Raw genomic sequence first — 13,792 nt, forward strand, 5'->3', positions numbered from 1 at the left:
ATATTATCGAAAGAAGAAAGAAAATTGTTTCGATAATATCTCGGAAACTATTAGATTTAGGACATATGAAGTTCAACACTATTATACTCAGAATTTGATACTCCATCGAACTATGTTATAAAATATAGGACATTCCATTTAAAAAAAAGCGCAGTTGCAATTTTCTGATGCGCCGATGCACAAAAGTGCATACAATTAGTTGCATATTATGCACCGTCTGATACACTATTCAACTTTTACTTGTAACATCTTCTATTCCCAACCGTTTACGAGGTACAATTAATTGTACTTTTTGTGCCTTTAAGTTTGTTGTTCCTTCGTATATACATGTATGTATATTTATATATGTATAGATATGTGTTTTTTTTAATTGGCACAATAAACGCTCTGTTACACACAAAAAAAAGTTAGCCGTTCGACTATGGACCTGCTTATAGTATGTTCGCGCCCGTCATGCATCTACTTCTTTTTAATTGATTAATTCTTTTTTTTGTAATTTCTGACTATATCCTAATAAATTTGTAGAAATTTTTTTAGAAGATATATTGAAATATTTAGAAAATATTTTAAGGTAAAATACGCAAAGAATAGTAGTCGTCACCGAGAGAGTCATAAAGTGACCAGAGAAAAGAAAAGGTAAAACGGGACCTGTATTTTAACGGTAGAAATTATGTAGTAAGATAGTTATATGATGTACTACAGTAATGTACAATAGATTCATGAGCACAACTATCTTTACGTATATATATTTATATTATTGTTATGAGTGTTATTATATATGTTTATTAATTACAAAATTACAACAAATTTATTTAGAATAAATTTTTTCCAATAGTTTTTTTGTCGTTTTGTATTTATCTTACGCATTATATCGACGTTATAATCTTAATGTAATAATATCAGTATGATATTTCTATTAGAGATCGCGGTTTTGAACGTATACTACAATACACGTGAACCATATACATAGTAGTGAATACAGACCCGCTCAGCGCGTTCGAGTCCAGTCACTGATGCGTTTATGTTTTGCGAGGATCGAAAAGAATTCGATCGAAAAACAGAAACCCATCAGTCGCTGGTCTCGCACGTGTCGAACGGATCTGCATTCAGTTAGTCACGAATCTGAAGACCATCACGTACAGTAGACAAAATGTCTTTCGAGAACGTGGCGAAAGAAGCGCAGAATATTCGCAATTCTAATAGATTATCTAAGGAAGATACACAGGTAATTTTGCAAGAATTGTTTACTGATATTATTTAATTAAAAATGAATTCCTTCATTATGCACCATATATCTGTGGTTGTCAGGAAGTACGCCGCATGTCACATAATTTCACTTTCGAGATATTGCTGTTTAAGATTTTGGTTACTAATCTTTTGCCATAGGATATCGGTTCAATTGGATTATGTCTTTCTTGCAAAAAGCCTTTCGAATTTATTTTCATGACTTTCTTTCTGATAAAGACGTAAATCCTCTATACTATAAATCTCAATTAATGCATAAACTGAAATTTTTTGAAATTGTGACATGCGGCGTTCTTCCTGGCAACCACAGATATTAGAGCAGTGACTTATGAGATACCCGGGTATGTACATACTTGGGTAAGCTACGTACCCGGGTGTCTCATGAGATAGTACTCGGTTCTGCCTCGAAATAATATCACAATATATTTTATTCGATGATTCTATTCATGTTAACTTATGTAAAACTGAGATTTTATCATGTTATTTTACGGTTGCCCTGTTATATTGATTTAGTTTTTTTTATGCTTGCATACATTGTATGTTTTTCGGCCGAACAGAATTAGAGGAGAGATATTGGTGCAAGATTTCACGCGCAAGCGCGGCAATTTTAGCCTCAGTTAAGTAAAATTTTCGATAAAAAGGGGTACCTTGAGCACCCCGCAGAATTTTAAAAAATTGGTATAATTTGATTCTGAAAAATGAATGTATAACATGTGTATTCGTGTATATTTTGTAACTCGTAGGACACGTCCTGGAGTCTTTTTCTCCAGGAGAAAATTAATAAAAATATAAAATATAAAAATAGAAAATTAAAATTATTTTAATATTGTGTTATATGATTTGATCTTTTTTAGAAAGCTAGAGCAATTAGTTTACTACAGGATGTGAAACGAAATTTTTTCAAAATGCAATTAATCGGAATTGTTGAAAATTTAAAAAATACATTTTGTAGGTCTGTGTCAATTATATGCACTGTGAAAGTTTCATCGAAATCGATTGGTTCGGGAAAAGAACAACAGGCATTGAAAGATTTAAGAATCCTTAGATTTATTGTAGTTAGAGGCCGAAAATAGTGGAAATCTGCAATTTTTACCATCTTTAAACGTTTGTATGTAGTTCATTGCAACGTCGACCGATTTTGACGAATTTTTCAGAATATGTTAAATTGATACAGATCGACAAAACGAATTTTTTACATTTTCAATATAGGAACCCATAAAAAAGTTGAAAATTCAACTTTTAGTATTTTTTCATTGCAATCTTTGAAAAAATTTACTTTTCACATCCTGTAGTAAACTCATTGATCTAGCTTCCAACAAAAGTGCAAATCGTATAGTACAATAACAAAATAATTATCGTCTTTTTTAGAGCGTCCTTAAACTTTTGTCCACTACTGTAACTGCCTCAGGACTTTGCTATCTCATTATCGTAATATACTGAGTTGGAAAGAAAGTTCGTAGCGTTTTCAAATTAAGAATCGAAGATAAAATTAAGGTATTTATTCATATGTTTATTCAATAACACGAGAAGTTACCTCGAAAATGGCAAAAGTTAATAGAACAGAATGGAAAATATGGGATGGAATAAATCTCTGAATAAATATCTGAATTTTAGCTTTCAATTTTAATTTACAAACGCTACTAACTTTCGTTCCAACCCAATAGATACGTCCCAGATAGCATATTACGTCTTACAGACGTCGCTTTCTCGTCTTTTTTACGTCTTTACGTCTCTGAATGACACCCTTTATACGTCCATAAAGACGTCTTTTTGTAGACGTCGTTTTTGCGGTTTTTTTTACATTACGTTTCAATTACATGTAATTGGTAATTGCACTTGCTTGACGAATCACTGTAATTGTAATTGTGGTCCGCAATTACAATTACTGGTTGAGCCAAAGTAATTGCAGTTACCAATTACAATTACATATAATTGTAATATTATTTCTGCAATTCCCAAGTAATTTTAATGCAATTACAAAAGTAATTGTAATTGGTAGTTGCAATTACAAGTAATTGTAATGGGTAGTTGCAATTACTTAACGTTAGAATGGCACTAAAAAAAGGTAATTAGATACCTACTCAATGTGTTTGGAAACATTTATTATTTATTAAATTACAATTCTTAAGAAATAGGTTCACTTGTCACTTACATTGACAATGTAGTTTTCACTAGGAAATATTTATTATTCTATCTATGAAATATCTATGCACATCTTTTACACATCTTTTTGGAGATCCTTCAGGCATCTTTTAAACGTCTTTTACGCGTCTTTCGGGGCATCTTTTAGGCGACTTTTCACGCATTTTTCCGGCATCTTTTAGACGTCTTTTTCAGACGCATAAAATCTTCAAATGTAAGAAAAAGTTATAAAAAAATTAGAATCTATATGTATATATGTTACTACTTTCATGCACTGTTTGAGGGAATTGGTCTTCGAAAAGACCTTATTACAATTCAGAAATTTTTATGCAGTTGGAGGGATTCGAACTCGGGACCAGGGTTACCACATATTCTAGTCTCGCCAGGCCCCTTACCCTTCCGCCCCTCGTCCAGCTGCGCAGTGAGGCCCGCCTTTGCTTCCCCCACTCTTCCCACTAACGCTGACGCGTTAATTAATTAATGTTAATTAGTTAACGTTAATTAATTGATTAATGTTCTTATAATATAAATGTATGTCGATTAAGTGACATACACGAATTCAAAGTAAATTAAAAGTAAACATTTTACTTTCAATATTAAATAAAGATTTATTTTACAGTTCTATATTTACAAGTAATTCAGTCCGGGAAAAATCCTCTTTTGTACGTCTCATTCTTGCCGTAAAAACGACTTCTCCGAAGAGACGGCTTTTACACATCCATAAAGGCGTCATTTTGGAGACGTCGTTTTTACGGCAGAAATGAGACGTATAAAAGGTCCTTCCTTCAACCTTAAAAACGACGTCTCAAAAAGATGCCGTTGTGGACGTATAAAGGGCGTCTTTTAGAGACGTAAGACGTAAAGGCGTAAAAATGACGAGAAAACGACGCCTGTAAGACGTCCTGTGCTATCTGGTTAGTAGCACAAAATATTGTATACATATTCATGTAGTATTAAATATACATCCAACCTGTTTTTAATATTCAAATATACAAGCTTTACACAGTGGCGATATCGTAACCAATGAGGCTCTACCGAGGTGCGATTATTACTAGTTGAAAACTTTATTCAAATATACATACAATATTTATGTTACATAATGTAACAAATTTTTTTTCTCGCTATTGTTACTCGTAGCAAAAAATGTTTCAGCAGAGGCTTGAATGGTATCGAGTGCAGCATATTTTGATGTTATTAGTTTTTTTGTGAGAGGACGCGTAAAGGTCATATAAAGTTCAACTTTGTTTTTTTAAATGGAATGAGATATTTTTTTATACATCAATCGATGCAGCTGGACATTCGTTATAAAAAAGTACTAACCTATGTATGTCGAAAAGCTAATAGTTCAGGAGATATTACAATTTCAATAACTCTAAAATACCATTACTGTCGTACTAAGACGTTACACAAGTAATTAAACACTAACGTCTTAGTACGACAGTAATGGTATTTTAGAGTTATTGAAATTGAAATATCTCCTGAACTATTAGCTTTTCGACATACATAGGTTACTACTTTTTTATAACGAAAATCCAGCTGCATCGATTGATGTATAAAAACTAGAGGGTTATTGTTGCTCGCGGGTAGGACTGCTCTTGCGAGAGGGTTAGTGGTACACATGACTAGTAGGGCCTGCAGCTATTAATGTTTTTTATTTGGTGTGTGACTCTCCAAGAGCCACACAAAGAACTTCCCGATTCGTTAGTTGCAGTATATTATTATCATTATTTTTAGTACGTTTTAATAAGATTATATGTTTTCAGGGAAATTCAATAGTTTTCTACTTATCAAAATGTTTGCTATATGGCGTCACATTAAACCAACATCGTAGGCTCGTTGCTCGCTTGGTTCCTTGTTATAGCATACAAATGTTGCAAAATAAATTGTCTTAATTAGTTTTTCGCAAACGATACAACTCCTCATTATCCGGGTTTGCAGTATTGATCTTGGTTTTCTTCGATACTGTTAATTTAAATTGTCCCAAAATATATAAACTGCTCAATTTTGAAACTCTGCTCAGTGCATACTTTCTCGTATGTTTGTCCCTGACTTATATGAATCGTAATCGCTTCAGCAGGAACCACTGGAAATTGACTACGTGTGATTTGATATTTTTCCTCACTCGACATATTTACTTGATTCGATATTTTTATTATTGGTGTTAAATTTTGATCAATATTTGCATTTTTCGTATAATCACGATAACGAGTTCTTACTTTCACTCATACTCTGGCCAATTGAAAATCTAACCACAATATAGACGGAATTTTAGTATTTTCTTGAAAAGTATAATAAATTTTAATATTTTGCATGCGCTCCATTAACTAATCCGTCTTCAGCATCAATGTCATTAATAATTATCGTATATTTTATATTAATTTTCAATTTAATATCAGTTAATAATTCGTTTTGAACTGATTGTTTTTTTAAAGATGGTAATATAAATTTTTTTTTTTGTACTTTCATCGATATTCTTTGAATATGTATTCTCGGCAGTAGAGATGATTAACTCACTGTTGCATTGGGATAATTTTCGATTATTGTAAGCGGTGACATTAGCATAAGGTACAAAAAAAATAAAAAAATTTTTTATGTAATTACGTCTGTTTCTTCGGTGAAAAAATTTCTGTTCTCTCGTATAAATTGCATTGTTGAATCAACTTCTTTCGAAAAAAACTAAAAAACTACTGGACCAAAGTGGACCAAAATCTGATCAGCTCTAAGTTACAGCGGGGCACATCGATTGCATCATTCATCATTCTGATCGCTTTGCTACTTTTTCAGAAAACGTTAACGAAAAATTTGATACCATACTCACGGACATACATACGCACACACATACACACACACATACGAACATTTTGCTGAAAATAGTCTAAAATGACTGCAAAGAGACCATGAAACGTGATGATCTGCTAAAAAATCGATTTTCGATTTTCGGGGTCATTACAATAACTTCCCTATAAAATCGGGAAGTTAAAAATACCTCATTCCATTTAAAAAAACAAAGTTGACCTTTAAATAACCTTTACGCATCCACTCACGAAAAAACTAATAACATCAAAATATGCTCCACGCGATACCATTCAAGCGTCTGCTGAAACATTTTTTGCTACGAGTAACAATAGCGAGAAAATCAAGAGGTCGAAATCGGGTGGGACAGCCTGTATATGTATTGTATATATCTACAGGGTGTTTAGCTACAGGTGGGAGAAAATTTAAGGGGTGGTTCTCGACGATAATATAAGAATGAAGTTATTTATTTATAAACAATTAAAAATCCGCCTAAAATGCTGCAATACTTCTAACAAAAGTGTACGTTGCGTACGTCACACAGGCGCGCGACAGTCTCGTATCAAGTGACAAACGCATGCATACCTTGGTTCTCATTTGGGGCCCCAGCGAGGTGAAAATGTTTAAAAAATCGTTGGACGACATTGAACCTACCTACTCGTTAAAATCCACAAGGGCATTTCTAATATCCGCCCTATGGAATTATCGAGTAGAAGAGGTCAATGCCCTTTCACTTTTAAATTCTTCTCACACATATCCACAAATCCTTATCCTGCACTATAATTGTTCATAACACCGTACTTAATATACTGGAGTAAACGCTCTAGCACTATTTACAATATCATACACACGCACTACGAGTTTACAGAGAGTACAAGTTTACTGAGGGGAATCAGGAGAATATAAAGAACTGGTAATCCTTTAATGTTGAAACACTGCACTTTATTGAACTTGATTTACGTCGCGAGACTCGCTCACAGACGGAACGGATATCTTTGAGGTCATGCGATTTCTGCGAACGGAAATCTTCGACGCGTGCGAGAAGAATCGTTCGTACAAGCTAGCATCCGTATGCACACTAATTCAAGACAGCTGATGTGGATGTGGTCAATGCACACACATGAGATATTTCGCGGTCACAGACAGAATGAGAAAGAATCACGAAATTCGTGAAAACAGGATAGACAATGTATTGGTATAGCAACGCGCGATGTTTGGGCGGTAGTTTGCTGTAGATCTTCATTTGTTTTATCGATCTGGCATCGACCTCACCAGCTGTCTTGAGTCAGTGTGCATACAGATGCTACATAGCTTGTATGGACGATTCTTCTTGCACGCGTCGTAGATATCCGTTCTCAGAAATCACACACGACCTCAAGATATCCGTTCCGTCTGTGAGCGAGTCTCGCGACGTAAATCAAGTTCAATAAAGTGCAGTGTTTCAACATTAAAGTATTACCAGTCCTTTACATTCTCCTCATTCCCCTCAGTAAACTTGTACTCTCTGTAAACTCGTAGTGCGTGTGTATGATATTGTAAATTGTGCTAGAACGTTTATTCCAGTATACTAAGAACGGTGTTATGAACAATTATAGTGCAGGATAAGGATTTGTGGATATGTGCGAGAAGAATTTAAAAGTGAAAGGGCATTGACCTCTTCTACTCGATAATTCCATAGGGCGGATATTAGAAATGTCCTTGTGGATTTTAACGAGTAGGTAGGTTCAATGTCGTCCAACGATTTTTTAAACATTTTCACCTCGCTGGGGCCCCAAATGAGAACCAAGGTATGCATGCGTTTGTCACTTGATACGGGACTGTCGCGCGCCTGTGTGACGTACGCAACGTACACTTTTGTTAGAAGTGTTGCAGCATTTTAGGCGGATTTTTAATTGTTAATAACTAAATAACGAAGCCGAAATCGCAATTTTTTATTCTTAATTTTTGTCTTATATTATCGTCGAGTACCACCCCTTAAATTTTCTCCCACCTGTAGCTAAACACCCTGTATATAGATTCTAATTTATTTATAACTTTTTCTTATATTTGAAAATTTTAGGCGTCTGAATAAGACATTTAAAAGATGCTGGAAAGATGCGTAAAAAGACGTTTAAAAGATGCCTGAAAGACCCCAACAAAGACGTGTAAAAGATGCATAAAAGAAGCCTAAAAGGCCCCTAAAACGACACCTAAAGATGCCCAAAAAATGCCTAATAGATTTCTTAAACGTACGTCTTTTAGGCGACTTTTTAGACGTCTGTAAAAGGCGTCTTTAAGACGACAAAAATTGTTTTGAATGTCGTCTTTAAGTTGCACAGTTTTGTAACTAATTGTAAGACGTATAAAAGACGTAAAAGGACGTGTAAAAGACAAGAAAAAGAAGGGAAAATGACTTTACAGACGTCTTTTAGACGTATTTATATCTTGCGGCAGGCGTCTTTCAGATATCTTTGAGATGTCTCTGTAGTATGTCGGTATAAATTTCTATATTAATAGTTTACTGTAAAGCACAAGTGAAAGCTTTTGGATTCGAAGAATTGCAAGCTCTTTTTATCATTACAGGTCTTGCGAAACCTAAAAATTAAGTTGTGCAACCCAATATTGCCCCAACACAGGGTGGAGCCACGCGCAGGATCTCGTCCTCCAACCGAAGAAGAGATGGACGAGTTCGAAGAATACGCGAGTATCCATAAGGGGTATTTCGATTCTTCGGAGGATAAAATAATCAAACAGAATTGGAACTTATTCTGCGAGGTTTGTCATTTGACACCATTATATACAGGGTGTCCCAAAATTCCTTCAACAACCGGAAATGAGAGGTTCCTAACGTCATTTGAAGCGACATTTTCGTTAGCAAAAATGGCCGATGCGGCTTTGTTTAGGAGTTATTAACGAAAAACACTGATCAATCAGAGCACCGGCAGGCGAGCGTCGGTGGTACGTCGCATAGTGGGAACTTTCGACCAAACTCGATTCAACATCAAAGAAGTTTCGATAGAAATGAGGTAGAGCGATGAAATTTTTTTAAAATTAAAGCTGAAGCTTGGCAGAATATGGAGAAAATAGGTAGATTATGGTACGAACGTTTTTTAACCTTGAGAATATTCGTTAAAGTTTCACAATTTCAAGAAAATGTGGTTTCTCCGTTACCACGCCCGAAAATTTTTTTTTAAACATGCTATATATCATTTCCCGAAAATTTTTTCACGCTGAATTAAAATCTGGTCTCAAAATTTGTCTACGACCTCAGGATTTTGCAAGAAATCGATTTTTGTGAACAGAACTAACGTGATCATTTTTTCGTTGAAATGATTTGATAACCCACTAGTTTGAAGGTATATTGTATTCTCATATATAAAACCCAATAAAATTAAACATAATGAAGTATTTTAACGTTTATTTGACGTATATCACTTGACGAACGATCACCCGACGTATCGCTGCGATTGTCGCTGGCACTCCTTGTAGGCTGTCTGATTGTAATGTAATTTAAATTAGACATCTATTTCCCATGATTATATTTTCATTTACACAGGAAGTAAGGTAAGTATTTAATCTTTTTAACTTACTTCTCATCAACGAATTCTTTACCTTCTGGTGATAAAAATAAGAATAAGGTAGAGAAATAAGTTAAAAAGATTAAATACTTACCTTACTTCCTGTGTAAATGAAAATATAATCATGGGAAACAGATGTCTAATTTAAATTACATTAAGGTCACACAGCCTACAAGGAGTGCCAGCGACAATCGCAGCGATACGTCGGGTGATCGTTCGTCAAGTGATATACGTCAAATAAACGTTAAAATACTTCATTATGTTTAATTTTATTGTGTTTTATATATGAGAATACAATATACCTTCAAACTAGTGGGTTATCAAATCATTTCAACAAAAAAATGATTAGTTAGTTCTGTTCACAAAAATCGATTTCTTGCAAAATCCTGAGGTCGTAGACAAATTTTGAGACCAGGTTTTAATTCGGCGTGCAAAAATCTTCGGGAAATGATATATAGCATGTTTAAAAACAATTTTTCGGGCGTGGTAACGGAGAAACCACATTTTCTTGAAATTGTGAAACTTTAACGAATATTCTCAAGGTTAAAAAACGTTCGTACCATAATCTACCTATTTTCTCCATATTCTGCCAAGTTTCAGCTTTAATTTTAAAGAAATTTCATCGCTCTACCTCATTTCTATCGAAAGTTCTTTGATTTTGAATTTCTCGATGATGTGAATCCTCTCCAATTTCGATGAGCTTTGGATATGTTGTCAAGACCATTATTCTGAACAATATTTCTCTTTAGACTTTCTGACGGTCAGGTTTAGTTTACGAGATAATCGTGAAAAACGTTACTTGTAAATTCATATGGGTGTTCATGATAGCGGACACCTCTTGCTAATAATATCTCCAAAAAAAGTCGACCACCAACTATTTCAAAGGAAAAAGATATTTAAAACGTCGAGTTTTATAACATATTTCAAGATCATAGGAATCGGTGAGGACCCACATCATCGGCAATTTTGCCCGAACGGGAGAAGAAGTATAGATACTGATTGAATTAAAAACTCACTTGTTCAGCCATGAATGCATTTGCTGCTTCGAAATGTGTGTCACTGAGTCACTGGGTGACGAACTGCACAGATATCTTCAGGTATACGGCAGTACCGATAGCTAAGGGACGTACGGCCAGGTCGACGAACTGCACTGCCGGTGGTAGAAGGCCTAAGGGATGCGCGGTCAAGTCGACGATCCAAAATTTAACTTTCACTTTCGAATCGATAAAAAATTCGTATGTTTATTTCACACAGAAGCCTTGAAATTTCTCCACACTCACAATCACTGTTCACATTTGTCAACACATAGTTATGCACTAATAATAATTGCCACATCCCTTGTACTGCTGCACAAATCACAACAATCAGGTAATGCAATCACTAGACTGCGGATTTCATGCATTTGTAGCAGAAATGAGTATATGCATTTTAAGACAGTAGAGGGATTAAAATAATTTAAAAACACCATAGTATTATTTTCAACTTCTTAAAATGATCACAGTGAGAATCAAATATCTGTCTGGCTCCTGTCCCTTGTAATAGCGGCAGCCAACATTAATTTTGCATAAAGATCCGCAGTCTAGTGATTAGTTTAAATATCACTATCAAAACCACAGTTAATAGCAACCGTTAGCTTTGAATTGACAAGACTTTGAAGATGTTCTCTGTACCGCGGGTCGAACGATACTGATTTTCCGCAAGATTTTTCTGAAGAATTTAGGAAGGGCATTATGCGTGTCGAAATTCGAAATGCACGCTGTAGCAGGTTTAGGAAAACGACGGGATGGTTAGACGAAAAACAGGATACGAGATGGACCGCTGTGAGACTAGAATTGATGGCATTCACATGTTTAGTTTTTCCTGCAGATTGGTACGCAGAGTCGATGTGTAACCGTTTGAAAACGTTGTCTGTCCTTCTATCAGAAGGATCTAAGAAGAAGGATTTATGCTCATTTTTGCAAAGGAAACTGCTTTAAATGGCCTCAGGAAGCACCCATTCCCGGGAAGTGCAGGAATTTTGGGACACCCTGTATATATATTTGGTAATTATTGCGAAAGGGTCTGCGTACACCGATTTTGATGAAATTTTGATATGTTATGCAGCAACACATTTTGAACAACTTTTTCCTTTTCCAATATAGGGGGGTCGCTTTTAGTTTTCGAGATATTTGCAAAAAATTATCGTAATACTGTATTGAATTTTTCGTATTCCTGCACGCTCCGTGGCAACGTAAGCTTGTCCCGGTGCGGCGTTTGTTTACATTTTGACGCTGTGGAGATGAGAGAGAAAACAGGGTCTCACTCAGAAAACAGTGGTCATACATACAGGGTGGGGCATTTAAATGGGAACATCCAAAATATCTCGGTTGTTATTAGTCGTACAAAAAATCTCCACAGAACAAAGTTGTACTGTTTTTAGGGGCGAATTTGATGATGGTAAAAATTTTTTCTCAAGGTCATTTTTTTACAAGATTTCAAGGTCATCGATATTTTTTTAAACGGAATGAGGTATTTCTTAATACATCAATCGATGCAGGACATCCGTTATAAAAAGGTACTAACCTATGTATGTCGAAAAGTTAGTAGTACACGATATATTTCGATTTAAATAACTCTAAAACACCATTACTGTCGTACTAAGACGTTAGCGTTTACTTACTTGTGTAAGTAAGGCCCGACCATGCATACGAAAATCCAGAAGTAGTCTTTCAAAATTGAAAGCTCACTCTATATATGTATGACCAGAGTGACACCCTGTTTTCTCTCTCATCTCTACAGCGTCAAAATGTAAAAAAACGCCGCGCCGGGACAGGCTTACGTTACCACGGAGCGTGCAGGAATACGAAAAATTCACTACAGTATTTGTAATAGTTTTTTGCAAATATCTCGAAAACTAAAAGCGACCCCGTATATTGGAAAAGGAAAAAGTTGTTCAAAATGTCGAAATCTATAACATATTTAAATTTCATCAAAATCGGAGTACGCAGACCCTTTCGCAATAATTACCATATATTTTTATAATAAAATGTCAAGCAAAATTCTTTTATGATTGATCTAAAAATCTTTATTGTCTCTACATAGATGCACAACTGGCATCCTGAGCAAACGAAACCATTTCTACTCTTACGAGTAGGAAATAAAACAAATATACGCAGTAAAAGAGAGAGACGCAAATTTGTACAGTTCTTAGCAGACGGACTTCCACACAGGACGTTATACAGTGTGTACCACAGATTTAGAAATTTGTTTGCAGACCGTGTGCATAGAAGGTAAAATATACAGGGTGTTTCACTACAGGTTGGAGAAAAATAAAAAATTGCAATTTTTTATTCTTTATTTTCGTTATATATTGTCATGGAGAACCACCCCTTTTTTAAGTTTTCTCCCACCTGTAGTCGAACACCTTGTACAACTTTATTAGTAATATAAGTTTCACAATGTGTTATATTTATTTTATGTTTTTGTAAATTAAGGTTCCTTCCAGAGGAGGATAAAATGATCCTAGATCATTTAGAACGCAACGAAAATCTCGATGAGAAAAGAAAATACACGGACCTGGCACAAGTCTTGAAAAGAACACGAGCATCTATTTGGCGACGATACACGCTCTTGAAACAAAAACGAAAGGATACAGATAAACAGAAATCAAAGCAGGGATGCGAACCGCGGACTAACCCGGATAGAACGGGTCTTAGGGCCTAGAGACAGCGGGTTAACTCGCTCGGGGCGGATATTAAGCCGGTCGGAGCGGGTTACATACTATGTTGCTACAGTAAATGCTCCTTCGTTGTGAAGAATCGTCTATGCGATCGTTGTGACGTGCCTACCCACTCCACTGCCTGTCAACGCCGAGTCGGCCGAGTCGCTCCGCAGGGCGGCGACGATCGATGTCGGCTCGGGTATATCGGTGTGAACACCACAACATTGACTCGAGTGAATCGAATTCTCAAACTTCTTAATTTTCATAATCGGTTTATATGGGACTTTTAATAGCTTATTCCTGGCGTTTCTCTGATTAAAATGATACCAAACACGATACATACGTCGCGCTGTGC

At 35.4% G+C, this 13,792-nt stretch overlaps 1 protein-coding gene and 1 non-coding gene across 2 annotated transcripts; both read left to right on the top strand.

The window, feature by feature from the left end:
* The first annotated feature begins 1,150 nt into the window (after window positions 1–1,150).
* On the top strand, window positions 1,151–13,521 carry LOC143220067 (uncharacterized). The gene is made up of 4 exons (XM_076445810.1): window positions 1,151–1,225; window positions 8,743–8,934; window positions 12,819–13,006; window positions 13,211–13,521. Exons 1-4 carry the CDS (start codon window positions 1,151–1,153, stop codon window positions 13,437–13,439), a joined length of 684 nt encoding a protein of 227 aa, XP_076301925.1. The 3' UTR covers window positions 13,440–13,521.
* LOC143220069 (U4 spliceosomal RNA) lies at window positions 4,382–4,517 on the top strand. Its single transcript, XR_013011562.1, has one exon. It is a non-coding gene; the product is annotated as a U4 spliceosomal RNA (small nuclear RNA).
* Window positions 13,522–13,792: the final 271 nt, after the last annotated feature.

The sequence above is a fragment of the Lasioglossum baleicum genome, unplaced genomic scaffold, assembly GCF_051020765.1.
Source record: "Lasioglossum baleicum unplaced genomic scaffold, iyLasBale1 scaffold0151, whole genome shotgun sequence".
NCBI classification, from domain to species: Eukaryota; Metazoa; Arthropoda; class Insecta; order Hymenoptera; family Halictidae; genus Lasioglossum; species Lasioglossum baleicum.